Below are 25,478 nucleotides of genomic sequence, written 5' to 3'. Positions count from 1 at the left end.
AAGGAGCGGAGTCAATTTATGATTCAGATACTCATTCTACTAAGAAGCTGCTGAAAGGAGCCATCAACAAAACGATAAGATAAGGAACAAGTGGGGAAAACCCACATCGTTATGAATAAACAATCTGTAAAAGGCAGCAGGCCGAATGTTGTAAGAAAACAACAAAAGCTACTGGCTCTCCTAGGTCGAGTCCAGGAACCAGGTGAACACACTTCTCCTGGCAGTGTCAGAGTTCAGGGAACGGAAACACAGCCCAAATGTTTTCATTTTCCAAAATGGCAGACACCAATTTTAAGTGGGCTCTCAGCTGAAGATGGGATGATGGTTCTGAAGCTCCCCTGACCAGCATATGCCCAACACACCAGTAAGACTGTCAAGGTTCCAGACCCAACCCTGGAAGGAGATTTGATTGAAGCAGTGGCTTTGAATCACTGAGATGCAGAACACTCAAATTCACAGAAATTTTGCAAAATACCACACAAATTAGGAAAAGATTTGCTAACAGGCAATGAATGTACATATAATATGAAAATCAAACTACTGGCAATATGCCCATGATTTCTTAAAAAAGAAAATCCATTAATGCCAACAAAATCATCTATTTCCATAATACTATCCTTTTTCATTTTTCCATTTATTTTGTTATCTTATAGTAAACAACTAGAGCAGGTACCAAAATTTTAGTAAAAATATTTTTTCAGATGACTGAAGTGAGAAGCTCTTCACGGGCTAGGCAAGTACTCTTCTAGTACTGTTGTGTGGCACTGTCCTCATGATCCCCAGGACATCACAATACTGTTACCACCCTGCAATCAGAGTGGTGGTGCTTATCCACAATTGACCCTCACAAAATTGGGTCTATTAACATTCCCTTCTAGAAGACCAAGGAAGTCATTAGACATTCACCCGAGACTACAACCACTCCTTCCTTCCTGCCCCACATGCAACAGGCCTGTGGGAGATGCTCGAGTATACAGGACATAGGTTTACTGAAGAGGGCACTTTACTTTATGAAGCCTATGGGACATTTTCACCCATTTTTTTTTTCAATGACACAGGGGGTCACTCCTATTCCTGTAACTAAGCCAAATAAACTCACTGGTTCATTGTTGGGGCCATTTAGGTTTCCTCGTGGCTTTACCCAGCAGGTCTGCAGAAAGAGGATGATTGGACCATGGGCCTGAGTACCAGAGATGTCTGCACTTGGCTGTGCTGGGGGGATGTCTTTTGCTCCACCCCTTGGCATTCCTTTAAAAACCCTAGGGTAGAGACAGTCAGGGATGATGGATTAGGATCCAGGCCCTCCTGAGTCTATCTTGTATTTTCTATCTGTTTCTCTCCCCTCTATACTTCTAACTAATATTTCCTGCTGCTTCTACTCAAGAGTACTCTGGGGAAATGTGAGCCCCCCCCCCCCCCAGTTCATGAAGCTAGATGTAGATGGAATAATTTCTTTGGTCTACGTTGGTGCCTTAACTGGGGTTTATAGATATTTGTTCACAACTCCTCAGGAAGTCATGCCAAGAACTACTGACCAATGATTCCAATTCTAATAGGGTGATTTTGACAAAAATCTCCCAAATTACAAAGATTCATTTCCTTTAAAAATTTAGGACTTTATTTAAGACTCACCACAAAAAAAGGAACCAAGTTCAAATCTAGCATTCTTCTTACCACATTCAATCATATAGACTATTAAAATGACAGCCAGACTGACTGATTTACATTGGCAGAAGAAAAAGAAAAATCTAGACAGTCTTTGAAAGCCAAGAAGGACAGGGCTTCAGAACTGTTCATCATATCTCCCCTGCAGGTCAGAGCAATGCTCTACCCCTACCAGGATTCACAACAGTAAGATTCAGTATAAAAGTGAAGACACAAGAGACCTCACTCTTTCCTCTGTGTTCCCTGTCCACCTGGCCTATCTGCATACACTTGCCTCTCACTGAGGGACAGCACTCCCATTCTAGTTATCAAGTTTGAATATTCTTTTCCCCTTCTTCCCTCCAAACCCTCCCATATACCCCACCTTACTCTCTTTCAAATCCATGGACTCATTTTTCATTGTTATTGCATGTGTGTGCACGTACACATATATATTCCTAAATACACTTAGTCGGTATGTTACTTGTATGTATGTTTTCAGGGCCGATCATTTGGTACGATACAACCAATTGTGTGCTCTTCCCTGGAGCTCTCAGCATTCCTTAGTTGCCTGTTGTTCTTTGTGTAGAGTGAAGGCCTAGTGGGCTTTTCCCATCCACTCTGGCATGCCATCCTTGTTCAATTCACATTTGGGTAGTCATGTTGGTGAGGCTTTATGGGTATAGTTCCTGACATTAACTAGGAGACATCAAATTCTTTCTTAAAATGAATGTTTTTTTTAAACTGAAGTCTGTCACCAATAGCTGCAAAGACTTTTCTTTAAAAGTGATAAATTAAAAAGAGAATAAAAGGGAAGGTGGACCATGTGGAACTGAAGGAGGATGGCAATGAAAAGGAGAAGTGAAGTCAATGATGAAGGGTGATGTCCTTCTTTCTGTATGCTGTGAATATGTGTTGCTCTGATTGGTTGATAAATAAAGCTGTTTGGCCAATGGTGAGGCAGAATAAGGTTAGGCAGGACATTCTAACTAGAAAGATGCCAGCTGCCACCAAAGGAACAACATGCCAGCAGACCAGTAAGCCACAGCCACATGGTAACTTATAGATTAATAGAAATGGGTTAATTTAAGAAATAAGAGGTAGCTAGCAAGAAGCTTGAACCATAGGCCATGGCCATACAATGTGTAATTGATATAAGCCTCTGTGTGTTTACTTGGGTCTGAGTGGCTGAGGACCAGGCAAGACACAGGAAAAATCCCAACTACAAGGGACAAAGTGCTACAACTTGTCATCCAGCCACTAGGAACAGAACTCAAGTTCTGATGAGCTACCACTCCCCCTCCAGCCCATGTGATCCATGGCTCAAGGTGAACCATGGGGTCCAGGCAGAAACTGATGATACACTCCTCTTGCTAGTGTGGTTAAAAAGGAAATGGGCATGTGATACTATCACAGTCAAGGAGAGATTCTGATTTAGCATGCCAGGACAAAGACCTCAGGTAACAGTGCCCGACAGCTGACCAAATCCAGGAAGAAGGGAGCCAAGAGACAGACAGGAAGCTGAGCCCAGTGGTACTAGCTGGGCCTTGAGCAAAGATAGTCTGAACATTGGACTGTTGGCCTCACTGATGTTCTTAGCTTTGTCCACGTGCCCCTCTCCCCACCTCACTTAAACCAGCTCAAAAGAGATTCTCTACTATATATAACGGAAAGAGCTGTAATGGACCCATAGAGGAAACAAATTTTAAAAAGATATCAAAAGACAAAACATAATAATTTACTGTTTTTTCATCAGTTTTACTTTTATAGTATGCATGCTAAACACTTGACTATAAACTATGGCACAGTTTAGACAGCATGAAGAATATTTGGTTTTGGTGTGTGTGTGTCTGTGTTTTAAATGGTCATTAAAAGCATCTCCATTACATGATGATTTCTAAGGTCACAATGAAAGCTGTGATATGTGACAGCAACATAGAACGGAAGGTGCTTTTGCCTTCATGGGCAAACACCTCATAGCTGTGGTCTATGTATTTAAGTTTTAGGTTCCAGAGACAGTTTTTTTTTTTTTTAAATATTTGTTTTATGTGTATGAATTTTTTTTTGCCATATATATATATGTATACCGTGTATGTCCCATGCCCATAGAGGTCAGAAGAGGACATTGGATCTCCTGGAACTAGAGATATAGATAACTGTGAACTGTACATGTAGGATGGAATTGAACCTGGGTCCTCTGCAGGAGCAACAAGTACTCTTAGCTGCTGAACCACTTCTCCAGCCCCAAGAGAAACTGTTTTTATTAAGCAGTTTTATTAAGATATAATTTACATATTATCAAATTCACTAATTTAAAGTGTACATGCCAGCAATTTTTATCAATAACTTACTGAGATTGTACATCTACCACACAATTTCAACTTAGAACATCTAAAAACATGATTTTGAGGGCTTATTCTTCTTAATATTTTTCCTCTGATTATAGAAGTAGTATCCTTTCACTATAAAATAGTTGAATGTGGCACTCTGACTATAAAGCCACGAGAGTCACATGTCAAAATCTTCCTAGAGCCGAGGCTGGTGGCACAGGCCTGTAATCAAGGTGCTCTGCAGGCTGAGACAATAGGACCAGAGTTCCAGGGCTGACTGGGCTATAGTGAGTCTAGGACTGGCCTAAACAATTCGTGCAAGACCAGGCTCTAGCTTCAATCCCCAGTACCAAAAGCCAAGTAAAACTTCCTGAGTGGCATTCTATCCCCTTACGGAGCTCCTCTGTCTGCCAGTTTCTTGCAGCCACCTTTTTCTTCCTCATGCTTCCCCAGGGCCTCACGTGTGCTAGGTACACACTCTGTCACTGAACTACACCCTTGCCCTACAAGCTCCTCTTCTAAGTAACTTCAGTGACAGTGTAAGTGTCTACTCAATGTCCCTTCCCCTTCTTCCTTTTCATGGAACCTCATCTTTGTTTAGTAACCAAACTCTGCTCATATAACTCAGAGAGAAAAGCTCCATGCCTGAGTCAGGAGTAGATCCTGAAAAGTCTAGGCCAGGGGTCAGGAAACTATTAGAATAAACCTGGGTTGTCAAATCTAGACATAGCCTGTTGTACGGTTATGTCTACGTACAAGTTACAGTGAGGGAGGTAAAAGGAAGAAGAGGAGGATAAAGAGAAAGAAAGATATTCCAATCACCTTGATATTATCTTAACATGCTACATATATTCAAATATCATACCATACCCAATAAAATATTTACAATTATACACCAACAAAAAGTAAAAGTATTGAAAATCAGTTGTAGTGTACGCCTGTGAAGCCAGTCCCTGGGAGTCTAAGGAAGGAAGATTTGGAAGTTCAAGTCTAACCTGTGCTATATAATGAGATGCTGTCTACAATTAATGAACAGAAATATTTTAAGATTATTATTAATAATTTGGATGTTAAATGTATTAAAATATTTTAAATAAAATAATGGTTCCATATTGAAAAAGTCTCAAGTAAAGTTAGAAATAAAGGAGGGAGGATGAAAACTTACTAATATCATATGAAGGACATAAGGTCTGGCTAGCTGTATCTGGTAAAGAGACTGCATCAGTACTCACAACTTCCCACTAAAGCTCAGGACCTGATGCCTCACTGGTAGTTTCTACAACATTTTTAACAGTGATCTTTCTCAGACTCTTATAAAAATTCAATTTTGAAATTCATTTTATTAGCCAGCATTACCTTGACACCAACACCAGATAAAGATACAACAAAAAGGAAAAACACAAACTGATATTCCTAATGCAGAACTATCAGTAGTGAGGTGTGGTGTTGCACACCTTTAATCCCAGCACTCAGGAAACAGAGGCAGAGACAGGTGGACCTCAATGAGTTCGAGGCCAGCCTGGTCTACATAATGAGCTCCAGTCTAGCCAAGACTACACAGAGAGATCCTGTCTCAAAATGCCAAAACAAATAAAAAACAAAACAAAAACACATCCCAAAACCAAACCAACCAAACAAAAAACCTCCCACTGTCAGTAACACAATGTCAACAATATATGAAAAACAACATATACTAGTACTAAATGGAGTTTATTCAAGGATTGATCAACATACAAAAATCAAGCAACGGGACGAGGAAGATGGGGCAGTGGCTCATTGAGTAAACTGCTTGCCTGGGAACTTGGGTTATCCCAGCACCATGTAAAAAACGCCAGGTGTGATGACATGCAATTGCAATCCCAGTGCTGGAGACAGAGACAGAATTCTACTGCTGCCACCCTAGTCCAAGATATCAGCATCTCTTCCTGGACCACGGGGCTCCCTGCCTGCACCCTTTTCTTCAGGGGACTGTCTAATAAGCAGCCATAGTGATCCTTCATTTCCACTCAAGTGCAATCCAAAATTCCACCTATGGCCCATTAAGACCCTTCAGACGGGGCTGTCTCCTGCTCTGCTTCCTTCTGCTCTCACCTTTTCTGGACCAGCTACAGGCCTCTACTCTTCTTGGAAACCCCAAATACACTTCTATTTCACCACATCTGTACTGTGTGGTTCCCTTTACTTGGTGTGGTTCTTCCTTGAGATATATTCCTTCCCTTCTCAGATATGCTTGGAGGAAGGACTACAAATGAAGAAGGAAACAAATACAATAGGGCAAAAATAAAATGACCAAGCACAGAGCAGATTAAACGGACAGAGAATATATGAGCACAAGTAATGTGACTCTCTTATATACTTCAGATCTCTACTCAAATTTCACCTTAACAGAAGGACTTTCTCTTACTATAGTCTGTTAAAAGTGCCCATGTCTCCTCCAGCCACTCAACATCCTTATTATTTTCATAATACTTTTCATGCAGAATGTTCATCAGTTTATATTTCTTTCCTTCCCATTTCTTTCTACACATGCATGATCAATGATACCACAGGCGCAGGAACAATCCTAGTATACATGGGGGCCCAAAGCTTACTGTTCAATTAATATACTACCTTCTCAGTTACTTACAAGTCCATAACTAGCTACACTTAAAACTTAGTAGCTTTAAACTACAACTTATTGTATCTCATGATTTTATATGTTAGAAGCCAGGCAAAGCTTGGCTGAATGAACTTCTGCATCACATTATCAGGAGACGTCATTTGGTGATACTGTAGAAAGAAGACATGTTAAACAAGTCCGAGAGGGCTTCCCCTAAGCCCTCTTTGGTGGGACACTTTGGTGGGACAGCTGGAAGGGGCAGGCTCAGCTGGTGATACAGAGCATCCACACATCATTCCTTCAGCACAGCAGCCTCAGAAGTCAGATTTCTTTCTAATAGGACGGCTCATGGCTCCAAGACTGAGCTTTCTGGCAAATACGGTAGAAAGGTGCATGTCCTGTTATAATTTAGCTGCTACCTATTATAACATGGTTGTTATAAGCCATGTAGTAGCTATTCCATCATGCTCTATTTGCCTGAAACAGACATAAGCCGTCCCAGACTCAAAGGAACACTGAAGAATCTGCAGCTAATTTAAACTGTCACAAAACCCCGTAGCTCACAGTACAGAGCTTTGGGCTTAGCAACGGATGGAAATTTTGGTTAGATCAAAGTGGGAACTTAAATTAATAGGATTTTCAATTATGACAGTGTAACTAAAGGAGAGAATAATTTAATTTTAATACATTGGCATAGAAAGTATAAATTTTAAATGATCTATCTTCTCAACAGTTGTGTTTTTGTTATTGTTTGTTACTTATTGGACCATGGCCTCACTCTGTAGCCTAGGTAGCCCTCTACCTCCTTTTTATCCTAGGCTGGCTCAGTTTTCCTGCTTCAGCCTCCCAAGTGCTGACAGGGAAGGGCTACCATGTTCATCTCATCAACATAATTCAAAAGAAAAAAACCTAAGAGTCAAACTCAATATAGAATGTCTGTGGTGCACCTGAGCGCATCTTATCCTATCCCTGAGCACTTTTCTATACATGCCCATGCTTTAATCTATGTTAAATTTTCATGATAATCTCCGACTCTGCTTTTAAAAATGTCTGTGGTGAAGTTTCTTGTAGAAAGGAGAAAATTTAAAGAATTGGAGGAGAGGGGGCAGCAAGATGGCCTGAGCTCAATCCTTGGATCCCATGGTAGGAGAGAGAACTGACTCCTGAAAGTTGTCCTTTGATCTGCACAGGTATGCAGTGGCACTGGTACACACCTACATGCATGTGCATGTGTGCACATACACACACACACACACACACACACACACACACACACACACACACTTACATGAGAGAGAGAGAGAGAGAAGTTTTAAACATGTTTTTAAAGAGAAAATAACCAAAGGGGCTGAGGATGTAGTTCAATGGCAGTTTACCTAGAATGCAAAATGTCCAGGTTTGATTCCTATCATTACAGAAATAATTAGAAAGAAAGAAAACAATCAGTGACCAGGTGAGATGTCAAAATAAAGGTATTTTTTTTTCTTCCTTAAGCATAGGAGTTTGTAATCAACATGGGCAAAATAGAGAAGAAAAGCATGAGATTCAGTGAACTTGAAGATTATGTCAAAATAAATCCAAAAATGACATGTAAAGAGAAAGAAGGAAAAAAAGTAACTGGATATCCAAGTACTGTAAAAATACCACAGAGGATACAACTACATACTGTGGGGAGACCAGGAGACCAAACAAGCAAAGGAATAGAGAAAACAGTTAAAGCAACAAGGGCTGAGAATTCCAAAATAACAAGCATATCCCAAACCAAAAAATGGGAAAGTCAGGGAATGCCAAGAAATGTTCAAAATGTCTGCACCTAGGAATGTGTACATTCTTAATGAAATCAGAATGCATAGATTAAAACTGGTAGACTCTTAGCAATAAATCCACTATCACAGTTTGAGACCTAAACCCACCTCTATCAGTAGCTGACTGACTCAAGGAGCAGTCAATCATGAAGGGTGCAGAGCAGACAGCAGCATCACTTAGACGGAACTGGAACGTGTGGACCACTACATCTGACACTACCACAATCCATGCTTTCCAAACTCACACAGAGCACATTCCAAGAACAACACATACCCTGACAAATTTAAAATACCAAAATAATAATTATGATTAAGAAGTATGATTTTAGACCATGTGTGAAACACTACAGACTTGGTAGGTAAAATAACTCAAGTGTATTTCTCATAGTTTTGGGGGATGGGAAGTCCAAGATTAGGGTGACCAATTCACTTCCTGAGAAGGCCTGCAGGTGGCCACCTTCTATCTGTGTCCTCAAGTGCAGAGGAGAGCTCTGGTGTTCTTTATAAAGGCACCAGCCCTCTGAGATTAAGGTGCCTCTTTTATGACCTTAGGTAACCATTGGTACCTTCTCACAGGCTTTATTCCATATATAGTCACATTGGTAGTCAGAGTTTCAACACAGGAATTGCTGTGAGCGGGTGGACAGATAAGTACTTATTTAGTCCACTACAGGCTAGCAGAGGATGAGAAGACACAAAATTCAGCAATGACAGCTCTTCATTACTGATGTTACACATATCAAATGGTGAATAAAAGAACAGTGTGAACAAGTATATGTCTACAAATATGATAATTCAATGAAATGGACAGATTACTTGAAGGACAGGATCTATCACATTCAAAGAGAAATAGATCATCTACATAGGCCTACAGCAATTGAATAAGCTGAATTAATGTTAACCTTCCAAATGGCTTCATGAGTTCTACCAAATCTCTGTAATTTTTTCTCTGCAAACAAAACGAAACAAAACACAACAACAAACAAAAATAAGTCATAGGCCAAAAGAAGACATAATAACCCTTTCCATAAAGAATTAGAACTTAAAATGTAAAGCTAGTACTCAAAACAGAGACATTTTAATTAAAATTCAACAATAAGAAAAATACACAATCAGAATTAAAAATAGACAAGAGATAGCTGGAGAGATGGTGCAATGGTTAAGGGCAGTTGCTACTCTTCCAGAGGACCTGGGTTCAATTCTCAGCACTGACAGATGACTGAAATTCCAGTTCCAGGGACTCCAATGCTCTCTTCTAGCCTCTGTTCACATTGATATGCATGTAATACAGAGACATACATGTAGGCAAAACACCCATACACATAAGATGTTTTTAAAATTAAAAACAGTTTAAATAGACAAGCAGGGCTGGAGATATGGCTCAGAGGTTAAGAGCACCGACTGCTCCTCCAGAGGTCCTGAGTTCAATTCCCAGCAACCACATGGTGGCTCACAACCATCTGTAATGAGATCTGGCACCCTCTTCTGTATGCATAATAAATAAATCTTTATAAAAAAAAAATAGACAAGCAATCTATATAGATTCTTCAAAGATACATAGATATGGAATAAGTATATGAAAAGAATCTCAGTATCATTTCACAATAATAAACTGCAAATTAAGCAATGAGATACTACACACTTATTTAATGACTAAAATTAAAAACAGAATAAACAAAATAAAATAAAGAAAACCAAATGTAGATGCTGATACAAATCGGAGCAACAAGAATTCTCATTCACTGTTGGCAATAATGTGAAATGGTACAGTAATCTGGGAGTTTCTTTTAAAGCTTAACGGAGTTTGTGATATGGCCCCGCAATTGCTCTATTGATTCCCCAATTGGATTTAAAGTGTGTGTACTTAGAAAAAAACTGTACATGGACTTTTACAGTAGTTTTCTTTATAACTGATAAAACCTGGAAGCCACCAAAATGTCCAGTAGTAAGTAAATGGATACATAAATTGTGATATATCCAGATATTAGAACATAACTCATTGTTAGAAAGAAAATAAGTCAGCAAGCCACAGAATGACAAGAAGAAACGTAAGACGAATGCTGCTCCAAAAGAGAGCCAGTCTGAAAGGCTGCACACCACATGCTTCCACCTCTGGTGTACCGGAAAGCGAAAGCAACAGAGAGAGTAAAAAGACCAGTGCTGAAAACCACACTGATCAGAACGCAGAGATGAGGAGTCTGCTCTCCCACCCAACTCCCACACCTAAGGCCCAGGGAGCACTGCAGAAGAGAGGCAGGAAGGAAGACTCTAAGAGCCACGGGAACAGGGAGTTTGCTGTGAGATGGTGTCTCTTCCGAATGTCAGAAGCTACACCCAAAGTCTCACTGACATGGAGGCTGAAATATGACCTGGACAAGAACAATAACAGACAAGCCCAAGTTGAGAGGAAAGCCCATGAATTCTCAACCCTCGACAAAAAACTACAGGCAACTAAGGAATACTGAGAGCGGGAAAATAGTCTTCCCCAGGAAGAGCACACCATTGGTTATCCAACACCAAATGGTCACCCAGAAAATACACATACAAGTAACATTACACAGACTAAGCAGGGTGCATTTAGGAATATATATGTGTATGTATGTATATACAAATGTAACAAAAAAGAGGTCATGAATTTGAAAGAGAGCAAGGGGAGGGCCCCATGGGAGATGCAGGAAAGGAAGAAGAGGGGAATAATATAATTATAGTCTCAAAAAATAAGATAAATAAACATTTAAGAATAGATAGTGCTTGCCAATGACTCAGGTTCAAGGGGGAGAAAAGGGCTGTGTGGAGGGAGCACAGGAGTCTAGAGAGTGAAACTATTCTATCCCATTCTGCACGTAACTGTGATGTGGACATGTGCGTTTGTAAGTAGGACAAAAGACAAAAACCCTAATACATGCTGCATCACCTAGAGAAGAATCAGGAAAACACAACATGAGAAAAAACTGCTAGTTGACAGAGATGTGCACAACTACCTTTCTGGTCTCTATCCATCTACCATGCTCTACTCATTTAGATCAGATGATGGGGTGAGGGAAAGCCCAGCTTACCTTGGCTACTGGGCTCCACTTGCCTGTGTATATTGTCACCATGTGTTCTCACACTGAACTCTAAACATATGGACTCAACCTTCTCACTGCCATTATGGACAGATGCGTCTACTCACATAATCCTTGCAGAGATGCAAACCTCGCTGCCAATCTTCTATCCACCTTCCACTGCTGCATAGCAAATCACATCTCTGGCACCTAACACAAATGTATTATCTCAGTGTCTATGCATCAGGATCTTGATATGGGTGAATGGGGCCCTTTACTCAAGTCTCACCAGCCTGGGACTAAGGCATCTGCTGGGGCTGCAATCTCACCTAAGGTCCAATTCCATGAATTCCTTTTCTTGCCTCTGGAGAAATGAAATGTTCAGTCCTTGGCAAGTATAAAAACTATTCTTTGCCACAAGATGACATTTTGCTTCTTTGAGTCTATCTATCTCATCTGCTCACAATCCCTCTGACCTCAGTAAGGGCCCAATCTCTTTTAAAGCTTCATCTGATTAAGTCAGGCCCACCTGAATAGTCTTGATTAGCCCAAAGTCAGTTGACTCAGGACCTTCATGATATCTGCAGAACCCTTTATCTGCCATACAAAATAGAATAGTCAGAGGAATGAAATCAGATGTGCAACAGGGGGCAGAAATCTTGGATCCACCTCAGAATTCTGCCTACCGTGTAGAGAATTGATCCTGCAGAAGTCAATGCTGTTACATTAATCCTTGTAAAGTAGAGCACTCCTCACACTGCCCTTCTCTTAAAATAATCTTCAAAAGTCCCACATCACACAGAAAATGAACTCCAAATTAATTGTTCAAGGTCCTTCTCCACTTGCCCTAGTAGACACTGGAACCCTTAACTCCCAGAATCCTTCCTCAATGAGTAAGGGGTAGGACTCACCCCATACTCTGTGTCCTTTGTATCTGAATACCTGCTTCCTCCAGACCTAATGTGTCCTTTCCCTCCTAAGTTAAAGGCTACCCAGACTTCAAGAAGCTGCACTGGGCCTCCAACAAAAGCCTCCAAAGAATGGGTCCTTATTCTTTGGACCCATGTTGAATTTCTTCTTCATCTGAATTTCTCCTGAAATACTAGAGTAGACTGCAAAAGATGACCATATACTTCCCATCTCATGTGTACATCCCTTTGCAATGCAACTTGAGAGCCTAAGAGATGGACTGGGTCCTGTGACTCTCTTTATCCACTGGAATGTCAGCAAACATGATGCAAGGAGACACCACACAGCCCTTGTGTAGGGAGGGCTGGGCGCACCTCTAGGGCAGAGCACTTGTCTAGTATGGGGAGGCCAGGACTCTAGCTCAATACCACAGAACAAAGCCAAAGCAAGCATTAGAGAAACATGGCTTGCCTTCACACTGTCTTGGGGCCCCATCACCACTAGTGACAGGCCATACTGACCTTCCAAATGACAAGAGACATGAGGCCAAGTCACTCCTGTGGCCCCCCAAATGACAATGGACCACCACCTGTCATATGGAAAATAGCAAAAGCAGTGCTTCAAACCATGAGGCTATATGCCAACGTATTTCAATTTATTTATTTATTCTTTAAAATAAGGAGATTCAAAATCACCCTTTTCAGTAACATTTCTTTACTGTTTCATTTTAGTACAAATATTTTTAAAAAATGTATTTACTCTGTGTGTTTATACACACAAGCACACAGAGTGCACGTAGAGGTAAGAGGACAACTTTGTGGAGTTGATTCTCCCCTTCCATCTTTATGTGGGTTTCAAGGATCAGGCTTATGCTGAGCTATTTGTCCAGCCCTTGGCATGTTTTCTTATAAGAGTTCATTATACTTACGATGGAGAAATTGTATGAACTGGTTCTCAATATCTGAAAGCATTTATGGGAGTGGGTCTGGAAACTTACACAAACACTTGGCTTCAAAACAGAGAGAGATTGTATTTGTTTATTATTTATTTGTGAGACAGGGTTTCACTATGTCGCTCCCACTGGCCTGGAACTCACTATGTAGAATGGGATGGCCTCTAACTTAGAGATCCACCTGCCTCTGTCTCCAGAGTGCTGTATTTAAAGGTGGACACCACCATACCCAGCAAGATTTTATTTTATTTTTCTACTTACATGTAGATGCATGCCTATGTATCGGTTTGTGTCTTTGGAGACCAGAAGAGGGTGCTGGATGCCCTGAAGCTGGAGTTACGGGGAGTTGTGAGCTGCCTAAAGTAGGGGCTAGAAACTGAACTCAGGTCCTTTGCAAGAGCATTATGTGTTCTTAACTACAGAGCCATCTCTCCAGATTCTCGATGACCAACCCAAGTACCATTAACAGGTAAATGTACAAATGATTTGTGGTATATCCATATACAGAAATACTATTTAACCACAAAAATAAATGAGATTTTGATACATGATAGAACATGGATAAACCTCAAAGCCATATGCTTAACTGAAATTAGCTAGACATAAAAAGGGCATGTATGACTCCACTTGCAAGAATTATTTAGAGTATGAATTTTATGCATATCATGAATGTAATTAGTGTCATTGAATTATGTATTTTATAATGGCAAATTTCATGTTATATATTTATTATAGGATTTAAAATTAATGGTGTAATATAATCAAATTCATTGAATTGGATACTCTAAACAGAAGACTTGATTAGCATGTGAACTGTATCTTAATAAAGCTATTGTTTATTAAAAGCATAAAAATCAGAACACCATGCTCAGTGGGTAAAGTGCTTGCAGTCAAACCTGATGACCTGAGTTCATCCCCAGGACCCACATGACAGAAGGAAAGAACTGACTCTGACAAGTTATCCTTTGACATCCATATTTATACCATGACATATGCAAGCCCTTGCCAAGTGCATGCTAAATAAATGAGCAATAAAAAGAAAACCCCTTCAACCTAATTTCTAGAGAGTGTTTTCACCACAGAAAATCAACAGGCTCAAATTTAACAACACAGACAGCAAATAACCTGCTGTGGGATGGTCTTTTGGTGCACTGTGAAAATGTGTTGCTACCATTGGTTAATAAAGAAGCTGTTCTAGCCTATGACAAGACAGGTTACAACCAGGCAGGAAATCCAAGCAGAGAGACAGGGAGAAGAAGGGTGGAGTCAGGGCAGATGCCATCCAGCTGCCCAAGGAAAAAGATGCCAGCAAACCTGTAATGCCACAGCCAGGTGTCAAAACATAGATTAATAGAAATGGGTTAATTTAAGATGTCAGAGCTAGCTAGCAAGAAGCCTGAGCCATAGACCAAACAGTTTGTAATTAATACAAGCCTCTGTGTATTTATTTGGGACTGAATAGCTGCGGCACACAGGAAAACTTCCGTCTACAATAACCACTGTTGACTGACTTTTCATTTTGAGGGGGGGAGGTTATCAGTATGAATATTGAAAATATTCTAAATGCCCATATTTTCCATTGAATATTTGAAAACCATATTTGAAAATTCAAAGGCACTTAGATTTAGGGTTATAGGAAAAAGTCATTCATGTAAACTTTACCTCAGAAAACCACCAAGTCTTAGGTAAATACACTGGTCCTTAGCTTACAGAGGTACCACCTTGTTCAGCATATTGCCATAAAAATAAGCCTACTGCCTTAGTTAAGGTTTCTATTGCTGCGACCAAATAAAAAGCAAGTTGGGGAGGAAAGGGTTTATTTGGCTTATACTTTAGCCTTGCTGTTCATCACTGAAGGAAGTCAGGACAGGAACTCAAACAGGGCAGGGTCCCAGAGGCAGGAGCTCATCAGAGGCCATGGAGAGGTGCTGCTCACTGGCTTGCTCCTTATGGCTTGCTCAGCTCACCGTCTTATAGAACCCAGGACCAGTAGCCCAGGGATAGCACCACCCAACATGAGATTGGCTCTCCCCATTGATCACTAAATGAGAAAACGCCTTACGGCTGATCTCATGGAGGCATTTCCTCAACTGAGACTCTTTCTTCTGATGACTTTAGCTTGTGTCAAGTTGACAAAACTAGCCAGCACATCTACAAACACAAATAGACACATTCCACCTTTAGTCCAAGTTTCTGATGTACTTCTATATGATGGACACCTGCAGCTCTTTGATGAGTGAAGCATGATAACAGAAAACCCTCCAGGCTCCCAGGCATCCGATTTCCAATGAGCAATCAGCCGATTCTGTGCACAGGGCATGCACTCTGCACCTGTGCACAGGTGCAGAACACCCACTCTGCATTCGCTGCCCTACACTGCTGGAATGAAAGGCAGTCAGCATGTTAGTGCAACTGAAAGTGTTGGAGGATCAGAAGTTGGGGGGGGGCAAGCTCCATGTTCATACACACGTACATGTGCACACTGTCCCAAAGGTCTGTGTGACACTACTGTACTCCTGGTCTTAGTTTACTCACTTATAAAGGTAAAGCCCACCTTAAGCTATTTACTTAGGCTTCTTCTCCTCCTAAAAGAGATTTAATATTACTAGTATGATTTGATTGGTTTGTTTAATCAGAGAATCTGTTTTTAATACCTAGTAAGTTTTCTACTCAGAGGACACAGAAAAACTTCTAGTTGGCCCCAAATTTCCAATCAATTGCAAAACCATATACCTTAGCTTTTATGAGGAGGACGTTGCTAAGTGCTCAAAATGTACCTCATAGATGCTCTATTGAACACCAAGGATTCCAGTGTTCTCAAATTTACACCCAGAAAAGGAACTCTGGCTTAGAGAAGCGAGGGGAAGTATTAGCTCATTTAATGGCATGAGAAAAAAATGACACTATATGGAAAGCAATGCAATGATTAAGTGTGTACTTATAAGATACAAAGTCCTGAATTCCCAAATTTGAATTTCTAGTAAGTTTGGCTACTTCTCTCTTCCATGGGAGCAAAATGTCAAAATCATTTTTTAAAAGAATAATGGTAGGGGGCTGAAGAAAATGAGGGTAAGGTTGGGTTGAATAACTTATACATTTACTAGGGATTGCCTGGGTATAATTATAAACTGCCAATCACCATAGTTCAATGACACTCTGACTTTCAAAAGCTATCTTAAAATTTACAAAAAGGAAAGGAAAGAAGAAGGGAAGAGAGCAAGTGAGAGTTTACCTAAAAGCCTACTTACAAGACTAGGCAGCTTACACTGCTGGGTGCTCAATGATATTGTCCAAGTGGAATAGACTCTCAAAACCATGAGCAACTGAAAACAGAATGATTGTGAAAAAGAACTGCTTACTGTCTCGGTGAGTCTGGGGAGGACTCCCTTTCTGAATCAGGAGAGCTTTGGGTGTGCAAACCGTAATCAGTGAAGAGTAGATCTCTTTGCTGCTCGGTGTAGCCTGATCGTGAGGCCTGCCTTCCATCTTCACCCTCCATCTTGGCTCCTGGATTTGGCAGGGACTCCAGATTCTCCAAAATGAGATCATCTTCACTGACAGAAACTGTGAGGTCACTGCTGCTGCATGAACTTTCCTCCTCCTCCTGCTCCTCCTGCATTTTCAGAAAGGCCTTTTGTGACTTTGGGTCCCCATGAGCAAGAGCATCTGCAAGAGGAAAATGAATGCATTGTGGTTGCAAAGTTTGGAGAATCCAAGTAACAGAGAACAGAAACCCTTAAAATGTATAGAAATCCCTTAAAAATCCCTTTAAATATATATATATATAAAACTCCTGGTGTTTCTGTGGTGTGGTGATGCATGCCTGTAATCTCAGCAGAGGCAGGAGGATCTCTATGAGTTCAAGGTCAACTTGGTCCACACAGAGGATTCCAGGCCTACCAGGGCTACACAGTGAGACTGTTTCCAGAACAAAACAGAGACAAAAACAAAAGCGGCAAACACATAGACGCACAGGTCAGGGAGATAGCTCAGTCAATGAAGTGCTTGCCTCAGCAGATGACGACCTGAGTTCAACGCCCTGCATGGCACACAGCTGCAGGCTGGAGTGGGGTGCTTACAGTCCCAGGGCTGGGAGGCAGAGACAGGGCATTCCTGTGATTCCCTGGCTGGTCGGTCTACACACACTGGTGAAATCTGGGCTAATGAGAAGCCCCGTCTCAAAGGAAGTAGGTAGCCTTTCTAAAGTTGACAGCCAGACTTGTCCTCTAGTTTCCCTCCGTATGTATACACATGTATCCCCACCAAGATAAATATGCTCATATGCACACATACAAATGCATTAAAAATGTAGAAACAATCCCCAATTATAGTACTAAGATCTTTCAAAAATTTATTTCTTTAAAATATATATAAACTTAGTGGTGCTGAGGCTCAAACAAACCAGGGCCTCCTATATGATAAGTGCACATCTGCCACTGAGCTGATCACCCTCAACCCTAAAAATACTTTAAACATTTGACTTTAAAAATCAGTGAATTCATCTTCTGAAACATTTCCTTGAACATGTTAAAAAATTATTAGAATGGAATTCACTAATAAAGTCATTTCTTTGTTTTTAGGCAAAGAGATAAAATTATAGACCACGAGCAGAAATGCTAGGCACTAAGAGAAATCAGCAAACAAACGCGGTCTCTCATCTCACCTGAGAAACCTTCCCAAGCAGAATGCCTCTCTCCAGCCCACTTATTTGCAGATGCACGGTGTTCTGAAACTGATAGCATGGGGACCGGCGGCCTAGCTCTTTCTTCCCCGACTTCAATATGTTCTTGTGTCAGTATTTCTCCGTCTGATCCCTCTGATCTGCTGGAACTGTCACACTTTAAATCAGTGGTTCTGTTCTCTGGACTTAATCTTTCCTGTAACGAGGAATGGAGTTCAGCAGACTTTCTGCCTTCAGATAAATTACTCTTGCTGTGACGTGTGCTGCTCCCTATCTCCAAGCAATGAGTTTGTTCTTCCTCAGACAATACATGGCTTGTGACTGGCGTTTGCTCACCAATCTGAAGAGATGTCTTTCCATCTATTTTGTCAGACTTATTTAAGCACTGTGTGTCACTATTAGTTTGTACTACACAGCTGTCTGTCACACAGCTGCTCTGGGCTGTCTGTTGGTGTGAATGTGGGTCAGGAATTGAACAGTTCTTTGTGGGCTGGTTAGATTTCTGCTGTGTACTGAAATCGTCAATGCTTGAGATGGCTGACATCTGGCGGCCCATAAAGATTGTTGCTGGTTGATACAATCCTCTTGACATGGCTGTCTCTGAGTTAATTCCTGCCTGCACTGCATCCTGCAAACAGAGATGTGAGTTAAACACGTTGCATATGAACAATTAAGTAGAAAGGGAAGGAGATAAAGGAAGCCTGAACATGGAAATCAACACCTATGACCCATAAAACATGTCTTCCCACTTAATGAATTCACAAACTCTACTACAGCCCAGATTGTTATTGTAGTAACCATGTCACTGGATAAAGCAACTATTGCCAAAGAACTATAGAATTCATTTCTGAAAAATGAAATGCATGCATTTAATCCAGCTGAAGTGCACAGCTAAGACAAAATGAAATTAGTAAACTTTAGGTTATGAATCTTTTACCCCATTGACATTCCCTGGAAAGTGGTGAGTTCTAAAAGCACTCCATACAGAGCTCATTTAGAACTATTCTAAAGGACATGATCAAAGAATAAAGAGAAAAAGCAAACCAGGGGATACATAGGACAGACAATGAAAGGGTTCAACTCTATTTCTAGTGCTATGTCTAGAATAAAAACTTCCAGTGGTGACCTTCACAATGGCATTGAAGCACAGAATAGTCATACTTTGTAATCAATTAACATCAAAATTTCCTCAACATCTTTAAAGAACTTTTAAGTAATTTAAATTTACTAACATGCTTATAGGAAATCTGAGCCTGGTCTTTGAAGGGAAAAGGAGAGAGAGAGAGGAAAAGCTGATCAGAGACCTGGCTTGAACAGGGGTGCATGGGGCCAAGCAGAACTACAAGTAAGAAGCATGAAGCCTTCCAGAAGCTAAGTGCTTTTCTTCTCAAAGGACCAGAGCACTCCCACAGTCAAGAGAGTACTCACTTCCTAGAGGCTTACATTGTGGATGGGGAGAAACAAAATGTATCTACACCCTTGTACCAACGTCCAAATTACAAGACAAGAAATGTCAGAGACAACAGAATCCAGGCTATATTTCTCTTCAAACATTGTCTCTTCTAATCCTGGAATAATGAAACAAAAACCACAACCCACCCCCCAAACTCTGAAGTCAGCAAATCAAGGATGCCAGGGAAAGGTGATGGGATAAAGAGCACTACATGGTCTCTGTCCCTCAACAGAGGCGACAACCCTGAAAAGCTCTTCAGATCTCTGGGACTTAATCAGCTTTCTAGGAATCTGGAGAGCATTCACTTAGGAGAACCAGTTAGATCCTGAAAAGAACAGTAAGCTTCTGGGTTGCCAGGTGCTGGCCAAGTTGACAACCTGTAGTCACAGTGACAACCAGGCAAGCAGCCACTGGAAGAGGAATGGGGTGGGGGACATTCTTTCAAGGGCCCCATTTCCAGACAACAGTCACCATTGGACTATCTGGTATCTCCTTGGGGGACTCCAAACAAAAGACTACTTTGACTTGAACTAGCTTTGAACTGACAAACAGCCTTGTTCCCAAGCTGAGTTTGCTGAAAATAATCAGAAGTAGTTGTTTAATGTGGAAGCTGCCTACGACAGTAGACAGAACTTAGAATAAACAAAAGGCTATACACATTTTAAAGAACAGCTGGTCAAAGAGCTGCCTGTGGGGGTGGGGGGACTCCGGAAGGTTCTAGAATACTCCTGGGAATCTAGATGACCACCTGCATGCTCTGGGCTGGAGGAATGCTCAAGAAACACTTCTAGGAAGTAAACACCTGAGCTCTCACCTCAAGCTCACTTTGAGGCTCGAAGCAAGAAGTGAAGGCCAAGGTGGAGCTCAACGTACTTAGAACCCCTTAGCAAAGGCAGTGAGAATCCCAGTCCCAGGCATTAAAGAAAGATGATGGTTACTAAGTAAATGTAATAGAAACCTCGGTGGCCACACGTGAGAAATAATACACATTCCACATAACTAAGTCACAAAATGGCTAAACAAACAGAAATTAATGACAAATTCTGGGAGAGTAGAGTTTTCAGAGTTGCCACATTTAATTACTTACAAATGAAAAGAAAAGAAATAATAAACATTATATCACATGGACAGTGAGCATATACAATCAGTAAAAACTATCTCTAAGGAAGTCCTGGTATTAAACTGACTAGATAAAGGCATTAAATTAGCTATAATTAGCTAAATATGTTTAAACAGTTAAAAAAGAACTAGAGTATTCCAATCTTCAGAGGCTGACTCTTCAGGCACCCAGGTGAATGACTTTGAAGTCAGTGGGTATGTCTACTGAGACCAATCTCAAAAGTGGAAAGGGCAGGGGAGGGAGGGGAGGAGGGAGAGAGAGAGAGAAAGAGATTTTAAATGTGAGAATAATGTCCAAATAGAGAATATTATAAAGACATATAAATTATAGGACTGAAGCCAGACACAGAATCCCAGAAGTTGGGAGGTAGAGGCAGAGAATAAGGAGTTCAAGGCCAGTCTTGATCTATAGAGAATTCAAAGTCAGCCTGAGATGCATGAGATACTATCTCAAAAGAATTAACAAAAAGTATAGGGCTAGCTTGAGGGGATGAGGCATTACTTTAATCCCAGTACTCTGGCAGAAACAGGCAGATCCCCATGAGTTCGAGGACAGCCTGGTCTACATGGAGAATTCTGGGCCAGCAAGGCCTACACAGTGAGATCCTGTCTCAAAACGAACAAATTATAGGACTAAAGGTATAGCTCACTTGCCAACTATAAGTAAAACCTAGGTTTAAACCACAGCACAAGAGATATAAATTATTAAAAAGGACCAAGTGGGAATTCTTCAGCTGAAAAGTACAATTATTGGAATGAAGAAGGGCTTAGCAGCAGATCTAAACAGACAGAAGAATGAATTAGCAATGCTGAGATAGGTACACTGGGATTGTGCAATCTGAGAGAAAAAAGAATGAAGAAAACCGTGAGCCTCAGATAAAATACCATTTACTATATCAAATGCATTAAAGTCCCAGAGGAAAGGAGAGGACAGAAAAAGGCTATGGGGGGGGGGGGGGGGAATCTTTATAACTCTGTAATAAGCACATTTCAAGGGTACCAGAAACGTAAAAATAAGTGAAAGGGTGTTATTCTCTATATCCCCTAAGAGCTTGACTTGTATACAAATCCTGTCAAAAAAAGGTTTATTTTTCAGTCTGGTTTGAATCTGGAACACAATTCCATACTGACTGCAAAATGGTAGGTATTTCTGAATCTGTATTAGCACTTGACTACAAAAACAAACTTGTACTGACACCTAAGCTGTCTTCTCACTCCCATTCAACTTAGAGCTTCAGCCTCCAGATGTGGAAATCTCAAAGAGCCTTTGGAGTTAAGTGTGCACAATCACTGCACAGATGATCAAAGGGGTCTAGGGATCTTTGTTCAATGGTGATGAAAGTTACAGTTAAATGGTGATCCTTTTATGCACCTGAAGTAAGCTCTACGGAGAACTATAAAATCTGAAAACTAGAAGATACCAGGATAAGGACAGAGCAAGCTCCACCACTGCACTGGAACATACCTCTGGACTTCAGGAAGAGTACAACAGTCAAAATCAGTCAATACTCTCCTTACTCACAGGAACAAACAGTATCTTTTACTCCAAAAAAGTCTTGTCAATGCTTATCTTTTGCTGTTAATTTAAAAAATCGTCTGCCCTCATGATGGGGTCATCACAGTTTTTTTGTTTGTTTGTTTTTGTTTTTTCAGAATACATGCTATACACATGCACTCGGAATCACTGGTTGCTTTTTCTCGTCTTTGTTTCCCTGAGTGGATAGGTGTTGGAGCCTCTTGGACGCTTTCTTTTACAATGGACACAGGCTGTTTAAAAACAATCCCATTATCTTTGTCATCATTAATTTAACCACTTCTGATTTCCATCTTTCCAAAAATGGTATACAAACTGGAGTGGGGCTCTGGGTGGCCCCAGACTTCTCTGGAGTGTTAAGAGTGCCCCATGAAGCTCTTTTCTTTCTTCTTCTTCTATAAGCCTGAAACCTTCTTTTTCATATAACGTAAAGCAGAAAGGGGAAAACTATAATGAATTCTTCCTTCAGCTAATCTCTTCCGGAGTAACTTTTGTTTCCTTTTAAATCATTCTTCTATCTGTGTCCACATTTCCAATTCTGATTATCCTGTTTCACCGCTGGATATGATGGCTAAGGAAATGGAACATTCTACTCTTCAAAAAGCTCTACATGTACTTTTTCTGTTGGCATAACACAACACAGCTCCAGTCTTTCACCAAATGGTGGTGTTCATTATTTCCACAACCATCTTGGCAACATCCTCATTCTCAAACTCCAAGGTACAGCTACAGCTACTTCCAAATCCTTTCACTTCTAGACAGTCTGAATCTTGTAATAGTGACAAACCGGGAGAAATACGCAGGGATCTGGCTTTTAAAAAGTGCTGGAGGTAGGTGGCCCCAAAGATTGCTCCAGAAATGGGGAAGGGGTAATGTGTATATATGTACATGCTTGTGCATATGTATGTATGTATGCATGGAGGCCAGAGGTCAATGTCAGATGTCTTCCTCAGTTTTTTCTTATGTTTTGAGACAAGGTCTGACTGAACCTGGGGCTGCCTGGTCGACAAACCCCGGGGATGTGTGTTGTCTCTGCTTCACTAGTGTTGGAATTACACACATGTATCACTGCACTGGCTTTTTTATATTAGATGCTGGGGATCTGAGCTCATGCCCTCATGTCTGCATAGCCAAGTGTTCTGACTCAGCCATCTCTGCAGGCGGAAGATTGTTCTTCTTTGTTCCATGTTGGCAAACCCATGCCATCTCCCTCTGAAACTGAGTCTTCTTGCAGATTCAGCAAAAGACTTGGCTTAGCTAGGCCAGGAAAACTCACCATGCTGAAGGTAGCCAAGCAGCACAGCGCCACACAATGCTTTCCAACAAAAATTCTGAAAAACTTCCCGAATTAGATGAAAAACATGAACTTACATAATAGAGCTGAACAAAGTAAAGTAGGATTAAACTACTCATTAGTTTTAAAAGGAAAACTAAATCCAAAGCTGACAGAGGCAAGAAATAATAGAGATTACAGCAAAGATAACATTGGAGAACAGAGACACAGAAGGGGAAGCAACAGACTAAAGGATGATTCTTTGAAAAGATCAACAAATTGCTGGGCAGTGGTGGTGCCCAGCACTCGGGAGGCAGAGCCAGGCGAATCTCTGTGAGTTTGAGGCCAGCATGGTCTACAGAGTGAGATCCTGGACAGGCAACAAAACTACACACACACATACACACACACACACACACACACACACACACACACACACACACACACACACACACACAAATATCAACAAATTTTTTAAAAACCTTTAAAATAGCCGGGCGGTGGTGGCGCACGCCTTTAATCCCAGCACTCGGGAGGCAGAGCCAGGCGGATCTCTGTGAGTTCGAGGCCAGCCTGGGCTACCAAGTGAGTTCCAGGAAAAGGCGCAAAGCTACACAGAAAAACCCTGTCTCGAAAAACCAATTAAAAAAAAAAAAAAACCTTTAAAATAGACTCATCAAGGAAAAAAAAAAAGAGCAAGAGCAATGGCTCAGTTCATTAAAATCAGAAATGCAAGTGGGTAAGTAATGTGTTAATAGTTCATTAAAAAATTAAAAGTGCAATCCAAGAGTAAGTTTACACTAATAAACAGAAATACACCAGTGAATTGGATAAATTCTTAGAAAGGTACTACAATATCTGACTCACAAAGAAGTAGAAAATCTGAACAGATCTGCAAGTCAAGCGATTTACTTAGTGATCACAACTTTCCACAAAGAGAAGTTCAGGAACAGTCGATTCTAGCACTTTAAAGAAGGGTCTATGCCAATCATTTCCAAACTCTTCTAAAAGTAGACAAGGAAGAAATATTCATCCTCTGAGACTGATTCTTCACACTAAAATGAGGCAAAGACATCACAAGGAAACTACAGATCACTACCATGCTTGTAGGGGAGAATGTCTCAGTGGAATAGAGCAAACTGAAGCATGCAACGCATGAAGAAGATGGGGAGTTCACAATATCAGATATCTACCCTCAGTCCTAGAGGGTGGAAAGAGCAAGATCAAACAGCAGCAGCAGATTTAGAGTCCGGTAATAGTTTCCTTTTTCATGGACTGTGTCTTTTCACCACGTCTTCACATAGTGAAAGGCTCAAACTCCCGAGGGGCCTTTTCTTTTTTTTTTTTTTTTTTTTTTTTTTTTTTTTTTTTTTTTTTTTTTTTTTTTTTTGGTTTTTCGAGACAGGGTTTCTCTGTGTAGCTTTGCGCCTTTCCTGGAGCTCACTTGGTAGCCCAGGCTGGCCTCGAACTCACAGAGATCCGCCTGGCTCTGCCTCCCGAGTGCTGGGATTAAAGGCGTGCGCCACCACCGCCCGGCCCGAGGGGCCTTTTCAAGAGAGCACCAATATCATTAATGAGGGCTCTGCACTGCTGACTTAACCACTTCTCCAACACCGTCATCTGGGGGATTAGGTTCTCAGCATATGCACTGGGGGAAGGACACAAAGATTCAGATCATAGTAACTGCTACAGTAAGAAGGGGGATGCTGGCGCACCCCTTTAATCCCAGCACTCAGGAGGCAAAGGCAGGTGGATCTCTGTGAGTTCAAGGCCAGCCTGGTCTACAGAGCAAGTTCTAGGACAGCCAGGGCGACACAAAGAAACTGTCTCAAAAAACCAAAAGAAGAATAGGAAAAAGAGGAGGAAAAAGAAAAGGAAGAGGAAGAGAATAGTAGTCGTCATCACCATCATCATCAAGAAATAACAAGTGTGGCTAAGGATGTGAAAGCAGTAGACTCACTGTGTGGAATATAAGGAGGTGCAGCCACTTTAGATAAAAAGTTTTGGGGGATGGTGAACAAAAGAAATCTTACCAAAAATAAGTTCTATGTCTAATTTCAGATTAGGGCAAGTATGACTGTGCCTACTGAGGTGTTGAAGAATATGAAGACACAGTGGAACAGACAAGCTGTCTA

At 41.0% G+C, this 25,478-nt stretch overlaps 1 protein-coding gene across 6 annotated transcripts in view; it reads right to left on the bottom strand.

The window, feature by feature from the left end:
* Kiz (kizuna centrosomal protein) overlaps positions 1-25,478 on the bottom strand; it is a 108,394-nt gene that overhangs the window by 56,760 nt on the left and 26,156 nt on the right. For all 6 annotated transcript variants that reach the window (XM_076570787.1, XM_006984479.4, XM_016002991.3 and 3 more), the window contains 2 exons: positions 17,947-18,592; positions 16,643-16,949 (listed from right to left, as the gene is read on the bottom strand). In XM_076570787.1, the coding sequence (XP_076426902.1) occupies positions 16,643-16,949; positions 17,947-18,592 (953 nt within the window). The remainder of the gene's footprint in view (positions 1-16,642; positions 16,950-17,946; positions 18,593-25,478) is intronic.

The sequence above is a fragment of the Peromyscus maniculatus genome, chromosome 4 (genome assembly GCF_049852395.1).
Source record: "Peromyscus maniculatus bairdii isolate BWxNUB_F1_BW_parent chromosome 4, HU_Pman_BW_mat_3.1, whole genome shotgun sequence".
NCBI classification, from domain to species: Eukaryota; Metazoa; Chordata; class Mammalia; order Rodentia; family Cricetidae; genus Peromyscus; species Peromyscus maniculatus.
The sequence above is the reverse complement of the archived record's forward strand: the minus strand, read 5'-3'. Positions and strand labels throughout refer to the sequence as shown.